This window comes from Danio aesculapii, chromosome 8 (genome assembly GCF_903798145.1).
Source record: "Danio aesculapii chromosome 8, fDanAes4.1, whole genome shotgun sequence".
NCBI lineage: Eukaryota > Metazoa > Chordata > Actinopteri > Cypriniformes > Danionidae > Danio > Danio aesculapii.
The window spans coordinates 25,115,113-25,126,018 of NC_079442.1; the positions used below are offsets into that span (position 1 = coordinate 25,115,113).

Below are 10,906 nucleotides of genomic sequence, written 5' to 3' on the forward strand. Positions count from 1 at the left end.
ACTACAAAGCGTTATTGAACATGTATATTAGGGCTGCAAGATATACATATGAAACATATTTCGCCAGATGGATTGAAAAACTCTTTTTGAGAAGAATTCCATATTTCAGAATGTTTTAGGTGATTTATATAGGGCAGTGCATATAAATAGATTATTAAAATTTACTTTAAACTATATTTTTAGCAGGTAAACATACAAATGAGAGAAAAAAAGTACTTTATATTTGTCTTAATGGCAGTTGGACTCTGAAAATATTTGTTAAAGCTACAAATGCTATGGTTTCTTGTGCCTGAATGCTTTAAACTCACTTGATATGATTAACAGGAAGAAAAAGAAAAAAAAAACTAATGCAATTAACAAATTTTGCTAATAATCTCAAGCTCATGGTCAATAATAAGCCATGCTTGACATTGCAGATCCAGCGATGTGATTATTGCAGATGCGCACATTGCGGTATCGATGCTGAAACGATATATTCTGCAGCTCTAATGCATATGAATAGTTTTAAACACTTGGGAAAATGATTGTCAAATCCATAGGTAAAAATATGTAAACCTTATTTTACTTTTCACAGAATGATTAAAATGTCTATAGTAGCTTTATTTATTTATATATATATATATTTATTTATTTATGTTTTAATGTCATATCAGCAGCATTGACTATATTCAAGCCAACATTGGTAATAAATATTCAATATATCAACAAATTTCTTAATAATCATACATTGTAACACACAAATATTTAAGATCTTTCAATTTGACCGATGATAAATATTCAGAAAAATCCTCCAGAAGTCACCTTTCTAAAACTTTCCTTAAAAGATGTCCTGAATATAATCATTCTCTGATATCATTTAGAGATTTAAATACTATTAAAATTTGCTTTATAGTCAAAATATTCTTATACTCATTACAAATAGGTTTTTCTTCCCCTTTTTAATTAATATAAGTGCGTGTCTACACTCAGAAATAAAGGTACGCGAGCTGTCCCAGGAGTAGTACCTTTTCAAAAGGTACACATTTGTACCTAAAGGGTCCATATTGGTACCTTAAAAGTATATATTAGTATCTAAAAATTTTAAGAGGAACACTTTTGTACTTTTTTGGTACTAATATGTACCCTTGAGGCATTAATATAGACCTTTCAGGTACAAATTTGTACCTTTTGAAAAGGTACCACTCATTGACACCTCACGTACCTTTATTTCTGAGAGTGCATAGTATCTTGTTGTATGTATAGAAAGCTCACAGTGGACTATAAATTAGGCTGTTGAACACAATCTTTAGAATGTATCACAGATGTAAACAAACATATTAAACACACAAAGAAGCGCTAAGCCTAGGGCACAAACTATTTCTCACCCACTGCACCAGACCTGAATTAAATGAATGGTTTAATCATTTAGAACTAGTCAATTAATGCTAAATAACATCAACAGATGAAACGGTCCAACACAATGTTGATAGCTTTGCTTCATTACAATGCTAGAATCATAAATGCTTGAAAGCCTGGACAATGTTGATACAAATATCCAGAACATTACAAAGAAAAATCCTGATACAGTGAAAAGCCCAACTACTACTATACAATCATTTAAATTACAGTAAATATGTTAACAAAACAGCTAGGTTTCTGTATTGCAAAATAACTAGCTTGACTGTATCCAGACATCTTTCCTCCTATCTAAATAAATATGCATGACTTAAAAACATCCTAATAATCTTAAAAGGAGTTTAATCATTCACATGAATATTAATAAACCTCCCCAAGCCTGTATTTGAACTTACTGAGTGTAAAGTTCACTCTCTCTTGCAAGACGATCTATAGTAAAGCCAATATCAGGTCACCAGTGGAGGAAATTCAATATAAGGGGCTGGTTGGTTTCCCATAAAGCTCTAAGCCACAGGCAGTTCTGAGTGAAAGCTCTCTCAATGTAAAAGTATCCTCTACTGAAAGGGAAAATCATAGGTTATAAGAAAAATGCAGACGAACTGGAGCATAAAGCATTGTTTGTAAAAGCAGGGTTTTTTTCCCGAATTTCCAGTTGTTGTTTGCATGTGCAAAGATAATTTACTTTACAGTAGTTCTCAAAGTAGTGGAGATCAGTTTTGCACTTTCTAGGCAACATATCATGAAAAGTTTGTATAATATGACGGCTAAAATGCTATTCTAACTAAAATGATTAACCATGTGACAGATTTGCAAGAAGTATTAAATAATCTGGAGCAGTAGTGACTGACTTGTTAATTCGCATATCAAGTGGCTTTCTGAAAAACTGCTTGCTGGTTGGTTAATAGATAATTTTTTTTTAGGAAGGAAGGAAGGAAGGAAGGAAGGAAGGAAGGAAGGAAGGAAGGAAGGAAGGAAGAAAGAAAGAAAGAAAGAAAGAAAGAAAGAAAGAAAGAAAGAAAGAAAGAAAGAAAGAAAGAAAGAAAGAAAGAAAGAAAGAAAGAAAGAAAGAAAGAAAGAAAGAAAGAAAGAAAGAATTTTTGATTTTCACAACACTTCATTACAAAAATATTATCTAAATAAACAATTAACTCACAAAGAATAAAAAAGAGAAAAAGAAAAAGAAAAAAATTATTTACAAAAATTGGAGCAAAAACCAAACTGTTTTCATAAACCTCACACATAGCACTGCCGCAACACAACATCAAGTCAAAAGATTATCCATAGCTTTAAAAAAAATAAAAAATTCTAAAATCAACAACAATTCTTGATTTGACAGAATAAAAAAAAAAAAAATTGCCCACAAGTTGCAACTCATATTCCCTTCAATGTTTTGCTTTCTCGCACTAAAATGTTATTTTATCTACAATGGTTAACCATGTGACAGACTTGTGGCAAGAAGTAATAAATTATTTGGATTAGGAATGACTTCTTAACTTGCAATACCTTATGCTGATTGGTTAATAGATGCAGTGTTATTTTTTAGTTAGAAAGAAAGAAAGAAAGAAAGAAAGAAAGAAAGAAAGAAAAAGAAAGAAAGAAAGAAAGAAAGAAAGAAAGAAAGAAAGAAAGAAAAGAGTTTTATTTTCTCAACACTTTATTGCAAAATATTAATACACTATCTAAACAGTTAACTCCCAAAAAAGATAAAGGAAAAAAATTAAACAAAGAGCAAAAACCAATTTCTGTTCATAAACCTCACACAAAGCACCACTGTAACACCATGTCAAGTCAAAAGAAAGATCTTCCATAGCTTTAAAAAAAAAAAAGAAAAATAAGAATTCTTGAATTGAAAAAAAAAAAGAGCAATTCCATGCAAATGTAAACCTTGTCATGAAAAAAAGTTTACCAAAATAGCGAACTTGTTCTAGGTTTTTTTTTTTGTGTATGTCGGCTTGTATTTTACAATACTGTAAAATCATGTTTTCAAACTCTTATATTTGATTTACCAAAAAGTCACACAAATAGCAATTTCACAGCTGTCACATGTGTAACGGAGAGGTGTCGCATCCAAAACCAAGCTTTTTAAATGCAAAAATGTCAAATAAAATAAAATCTATATTTTTGTTCTATAATGAGCCAACTCTTATTTTTATTATTATTTTTTTTAAATCATTTCTTTTGGGTTGTGCAGTTTATTTATAGAATTTCTACAAAGTATGTTGTATACTGTAAACTAGCAGACTTTTTTTGGTCACATCCATGTTTACAGACTGACATTTTCTGATCCCACAACTCTGTGGTTAGTTTTTTTGGAAAATATAAACAGATGTTTCAATATAATGTTAGCATATACTTTCTCTGTGAATTTATGTTTTAAGTTTTTGCAGCAAATGTCACATCCACAACACTGGAATTGTTTAAATATTACCAACAAATTTATACTTTTGTTCCCTTCATTTTTTTTTGCTTTCTAGCACCAAAATGTTATTTTAACTAAAATGATTACCCATGTGATAAATATTTTGAAGCAAAAGAAAGAAAGAAAGAAAGAAAGAAAGAATTTTGTTAGTTTTATTTTAGTCAGTTATGTTGTGCCACAGATCCAACTCATGATCATTACTGCCTCTGTCATAGTCTCTGAGAATACAAAGCATGAGTGTATGATTAGCGTACTGGAGCACATTCGCCTTATTAATTAATTGATTCTCTTTGTTTCAAATACTGTATTTGAATTAAAAAGAAAATGTTGGCTTTAAATTATGTCATCAGTGCAAGTTGGGAGCCATACTTCATCCACGATACCTGTATACTGTAACTGCATAATTTATTTATTTATGCTGGTAGCCATGTAATATGCACATTTTCCTACTCATGATGTACAAACAAATATCCTTTAGTTTGGTTGTTAATTTTACAACTAACGTAAAACACAGCTAATGTATTTCTGGGCAACTATAATAGCATAACTTTTTCAATGTTCACTACCGGTCAAAAGTTTGAGGTCAGTAGGATTTTAAAATGTTTTAAAATAAGCTTCTCCTGCTCACCAAGGCTGCATTTATTTCATCAAAAATACAGAACAAATTGGAAAATTGTGAAATGAAATTGCACTATAAAATAACTGTTCAAAAGTAGTTTATATTTTAATTTAATAATTTATTCCAGTGATTTTGGAGATTAATTTTCAGCTTCATTACTCCAGTCTTCAGTCACATGATTCTTCAGAAATCACTCTAATATTAATTATTATTATTATTATTATTAACAATATTAATAATGGTTATAGTAATGAAAGCAATAATGACTGGAGTAATAATTTCATTTGAAACCACATACAATAAGAAAGCAGTTATTCAAAATTGTAATAAATATTTAACAATTTTTTGACATTTAATAAATGCCGGCTTTATGAACAGAATAATTGTCTTTAAAAAAAACTGACCCCAAACTTTTGACCGGTAGTGTATATACATTTTTTACATTTTCCAATTCTGGAGCTGACAGCTCACCCACACTCTTGGCCTCATGGAATATTAAAGATTCCCTCACATCAGCACTTCATAATCATGGCAGTAATAGCAAATCATCTAGGACGCTTCGAGGTCATAGCAGCTACTGTAGATATGAAATTGTGTAGATTACAGGAACTGGTTTAAAAACTGATTAAAGTGTTTCTGCTATGGAACAAGTATGCAAACAATTTCCCTTAAAATGTGTTCCTCTCAAAACAGAAAACAGCCTAAATGGTAGAAAAAAAAATCCACATTACCTGTGTGTGGCTTTCTCAGGTGACTTGGTCTGGTCTCCAGTTTGCTCAAGCCTGATAATCTTCCAGTTTGTTGAATAAGTACAGAATTTCTGGACCTTCTCTCACGGGGATCTGGATTGGAGCTGCTGTCCTCACTCAGTTCTGGAGCTTGATCAATCTCACTGGCCTCTGACTGCTCTGGATTAGGGTTCAGCTCTTTCACTGTCTGCAGTGTGACTGGCTCTGTATGGGCAGTGGTGCTCTCGCACTGTGTGTTGGCTGTGTGGCTGGTATCTGGCAGTAGGGGCTTTTCTGAGGTGCCCTCAGCTGGAGTGAAGGACACCTGCGAGGTAGAAACAGCTTGGCTGGAGGTTTCCGGAGGAGCAGCAGGACTGGGGGCCGGCAAAGCATCCACTTCCGAGACAGAGTCTTCTGTGACATGGACGAAATCAGACGGTGTGATTGCAGTGGTGCGGTCTTCTGAGATCATAGGTGACTGTAGGGAACTCTCCGCCAGTTCTCCAGGCCAGGAACCAGGGGTACCAGTTTTAGGAGGTTCTTCCACCCCGTCCTGACCTTGAACCTGGTCTGGGATATTAGAAGAGTTCTTGGGTAACCGCTGATGAGCTGAAAAGGACTTGGGCAGCAGGTGCTTCTTATGCTTGGAAGATCTCTTGCTGCTCACGTCATCAAGAAACCCTGAATCATCTCCCTCGTTCGTACCTGAGCTGATGCAGTTAATAAACACGCTGTTTCTGTTGGCCGAAGCTTTCTCGAGGTCTTCCGTATGAGATCGGGTGATCTTCTTTTTGTGTCCACAGAATCCAAATGAATGGCGAGTCTTTGAGACGCAACCATCTTGAAAGGTGGCATCAGTCCCCTGGGTGCGATTGTCCAGGTTGAGTTGGATCGGGTCGCTGTTCCTCTTGCTGTGGAAGCTGAGGGACGGTGTACGGAACAGGCTGCGGCGCTTGCTCGTGCTGCTGGAGCTGGAGTTCGTGCTGGAGGGAGAAGATGTGTGGACGCCATTGCCAACACCGCCAGAGGAGGGTGAGGAAGGGAGGGAGTCCTGCCTCTTTCGGCCACTGCGCCTGAAGATGGGAAGCCTGGAGACCAGGGTGGAGCGACGAGTCCCTGATTCACCCATGAAGATCGAGCACCAGATCAGACACTCTGTAAACAAGAGGGAAAAACACTCAACATTAGAATGAAAACATACACATTCAGGAACAGAACTTAACACCAATCCATTCATTTTTTGCAGTTTGTGATTCTCTACAAGGCAGTCACTGTGGCCCAATTTCCTTTACATCATAGGAAATCTGAAACAAAACTAAACTATTGGAAAAACTATTTGAAAAATGAAGCAATTCACGTGATTTTCAGCCAGTCATGCGAGCAGTTCACTTCACAAGCAAACCCACATGATAGTGGTCATTTGGAGCAAATACCTCAGATTTACACAGCAATGCAGTTGTCTATAAACCATCTATTACATATATTTTACATTTATTTATATTATTGGTACGTTTTTCTGTTTGTATGATGTGACGGAACCAGAACTTCAGATATGACAGAGATGAAAATCCAATACATGAGTGCAAATGCACCAGAGCATACAGTACATTCTTCGTGTTCATAATTGACTTTCTTTGTTTCACAGTTCTGTCTAATTAAAAAAAGGAAAACGCTAGAATACATTTTTTCTGGTCTATATCAGCATTAAGCAAGTAACTTTGAATATTTGGTTTCCAACTATCCTGGACTACACTACACTACCTTGCCACTACATCATACTGATGTCATTCTCTCTGTGTAATGCATGAAAAATGCCTCAACTCTCTTTAAGAAAATACAAATCCCAATACATACAGACTTACGAGGATACTGCAGAGTTTTGAAATACTGTATGTATATGAATTAGGCTATAAGCTGATAAAAAAAATCAAGTTTCTATTCAAATAAGATTGCTTTTCAAATTGATAGAACTTCAAAATAATTTAAGATTGAAATATTACATTTTGCAAACAACAGTTTGCACTGATCTTTGCATTAAATATGACATATTGCATATCATTCACTTTGCACTCAGCAAAACAGCATATGTTTAAATGAAAGATAAAAACTACAACAGCTACAAATGTAGCATAAAATGAGTTTCAGAAAAAAACAGTCCAGTTATCAACAAAAGAGGTCAGAAAAATTCTCGAACACAATCATTTTTGTGCTTTTTTCTGTCGTTCAACAGTGTAAAACATCTAAATTCAAAGGTGGCTATAAAACCTCTGCAATCAGTGCAATGTCAGGTAAGCAAAAAAAGGTAAGATTCAGACTCACAAGGATAAAAAATCCAGGAGGGTTGCATTACAGTTTGCTGAGCACAATTAATTACAGCACATTAAGCAAACTATGCTGACCCACTGCCAATATTGTGCTATGCTGAAAAAAAAATTTGTGAATCAGTAAAGGTAATATGAAGGTGTTCCCTACGAAAAATTTACAAAACATGTACACACCCCATAACACTGTTGTGACAGTTCAAGATACACCCTTGACAGTCACTTAGCTTGATTGACTGGGTATGTTTTATACGTTATGACAAACATTACTACATTTACCCAAATGATAATAATAATACCAATGTATAAACTTTTTTCTCACAACGGCATACATCCTACAGTACTTAATATGTTATGGTAGACAGGTGCAACACATTTTACAGGCAGTAAAGGGCATTTAGAGGCTTACATTAACAAACAAAAAAGCAGGTTTAGTCATTTAACTGGCATAAAACTTGAAGAATTGTTCCAAGCAAGCAAGATATCTTGAAGATCTATGAAATGCGATAACCTGTGAGCCAAAACAAAAAGGCCATAACGTATAAAATGATGTGAGCTGCGTCTTCAAACAGCATGTTTTGGGCATCAACAAGCGCGTGAATCATATTTAGGAGCCCAAGAAATGCTGCCTTTTCAGGTAACTAGCTATGTTTTGGTACGCAGCCATTGCGAAATAATACACTTATTGTGTATAACCATCATATCATTAACAATGATGGACACAGGGCTGGATAACCAATAAAACAGCGACATGGAGCAGCCGCCTGCTGTAAGCGCTCTTCACGCAGTCCATGAATCCGCACACAAACATTACCTTCACGCGAATCCTCTGTTCACAACTCGCTGATATTGCGCTTGCTGTCAGTTTGAGCCTGAAGCCAAAACACTCGTGGCATCACATCCGGCGAGTTTCACGTCAAAGTGCTAAATTGTCATGTCAGAATCGCGTCTCGCTTGCGGTGAATCCACCACAAGTGACGTGGAATGTGCAGCTCGCGCTTGGCTTCCGCGTTTCCGCCTCTGCGCGTGACGCAAGGTACCTGCGTGAGCGTCATTTAAAGAAGGCGCACAGGTGCAGCAAAGAGAGCCTGTTATATAAATCTGTTTGTCATATATTATTATTTTGTGTATATGAATAAAAAAAATCTGTTTATGAATAGCTATCTTATTGCAGAATTGGTTAAAGACTACGTTTAAGGGCATATATGCCATTAGAGTATGTAATACATGTAAAATAGGCATAAATCCATATTGTTTTATTATTGTTACCTTTTATTTGTGAGCTATACCCCCCCCCCCCTTTTTTTTTTATAATCAACCATAAAAGACTGTTGTATGTTTTTTATTTTGACTATTTCTTGCTGGTGTTACTATGCAAATACAATCTATATATTCTCTCTTTCGTATGTGTATGTCTTATGTTATGTTGTGTGCAGTGTAAACAGTGTTGATTCCATGTAAACTTGATCATGTAGGTTAATCAGATTCCAAAAAATCAGTAGCCCACTTGTGATTGCATTATAATTTCTTTTAAATAATCAGATTACAGTTACTTTTTATAGATTACTTGATTACAAACTGTTCACACAATAGTCAAGTATTTATAATCAGTTTTATTCTGCCTGATTATTGTTTATTTCTCTTTATCCTTCTCTGTCCTTTCTAAAAGCTGTTGAGTAGCTATAGCTTTTAATATTCACATTTGAAAAGTCATCTCATTTGAATTCGGGACAAATTCAGCTGTTTTAATGTTTGACTTTTGTCCGTCAAACCATTTGACTTCAAATATTAACTTCCTTGAGAAGTCCCCATTTATAAATTTAACACTTTAATAATTAAAAACACAGTTTTCATGTTAACAGTACTCCAGATTATTGTGAATGAGCTCAGGGTGGTTTGTAAAGGTGGATTAAATTTAATGTTATTAGTGGGCCTACATAAGTTTCAGTTTCTTGTACAAACCTAAGACTAGGCTGAAAATGAATTCCTCAATGTATCATAAAGAGCCATCTTTTATTATTATTATTATTATTATTATTATTATTATTATTACGTAATTGTAGTTATCAATAATTTATTGTATTTTTGTATTATATTTTATTATTTTACTTATTTCATTTATTTTATTTTATTTCACTTGCATTATACGAATCGCCAAGACTAGTGTTTCATCTAAAAATAATTTTAGTGTTACACTGCAAAAAAAATCATATTCATTTTGAATGACTGCAGTTGAATTATACATTTAACTTGTTTAGAGAACATGCTGGGCTTTTTACTGTACAGCAGTCGTTGTACAGTCTATAGAAAAACAATCAGGTTGGAAAAATGAGAGAACATCTAATAACATGATGTGATACTTTGATTTTTTAGTTACCATAGGTTATTTATGAGTTATAATTTAAATAAATGGTTTTGGTGAAAGTTAAAGTTATTCACACTTCAGTTATTTGTATAGTATATGGAAAAAAGATACTAAACTTTACTAAACTTTAAAATTTAAGATAATGTAAAAGTCAAAAAAAAAAAAGTCTTATTGCTCTGAAGTAGGCCTAACTACAATAATGTTTAAATGGGTGTTTATGTGTAACTTGTGTTAGGTCTTGCCCAGATTTAACAAATGCTATTTTAAAAGGGGCATTAGCTATTTGGAACATAGATGCAGCTGTATATAAATACAGACGTCAGTAACTGAATTGTCCAAAAAGCCAGGCGTATAAATTAATGTGATATATAAAAGGAATGAAAAATGTGCTAGGACTTTTATGAAGTAAATTACAGAAGAGATCTGAATAGAGGCTCAAATGAATATATTTGAATGTATGATCATCAGACTGCATCATTACCTGTGTCACAGCAGCACAAATAAACTCAATCTGAATCAAGCCAGCTTGTTTTTGTCTAGGGCTGATTCACTCTATTATGTGTACTATAACAAGCTCTTCCCATGACAATTTTATCATCATATTTGAAGAAAATCCAAATAACGTTATTGTTTTGCATGTTTTAATGTGTTTCTGATTATGCGTATGCTTCAAATGTTAACAAATATACTGTATTTCCAGGGTAAATTGTAAGCAGGGAATTGATGTTTAATCAGCATTAGCCAAGATAGTGTGTTGACAAATCTGTCCATCTTGTTAATTTTTTAAAAGACAAAAATCATTCAATCGATGCATAAAAATTTACACAATTTTACATAATCAGAAAGAAGCTAAGATATTGTTATAACATTTCAATAGATTTATTTCCCACAGCACAGCTGCCTACTATTAAAATCTGAATGTTGCTAAATTCAATATTAGGCCAAGGCAGATGATTTGTGAATAGTGACATTGATGATGAAATCGTGTAAGGTCATGCCAGTATGGCAAATGTAAATCCAAAGATTGCAAAGTAAGTAATTACAATATATGAGAGAGTA

The 10,906-nt window shown here is 33.9% G+C and overlaps 1 protein-coding gene across 2 annotated transcripts in view; it reads right to left on the reverse strand.

Moving 5' to 3' along the window:
- The window catches only part of ccser1 (coiled-coil serine-rich protein 1), a 143,096-nt gene extending 134,630 nt beyond the window's left edge, over window positions 1–8,466 (reverse strand). For both annotated transcript variants that reach the window (XM_056463474.1, XM_056463475.1), the window contains exons 1-2: window positions 8,297–8,466; window positions 5,165–6,316 (exon numbers count right to left, since the gene is read on the reverse strand). In XM_056463474.1, coding sequence (XP_056319449.1) covers window positions 5,165–6,290 — 1,126 coding nt within the window. In that variant the 5' untranslated portion in view covers window positions 6,291–6,316; window positions 8,297–8,466. The remainder of the gene's footprint in view (window positions 1–5,164; window positions 6,317–8,296) is intronic.
- Between the last annotated feature and the right edge of the window lie 2,440 nt (window positions 8,467–10,906).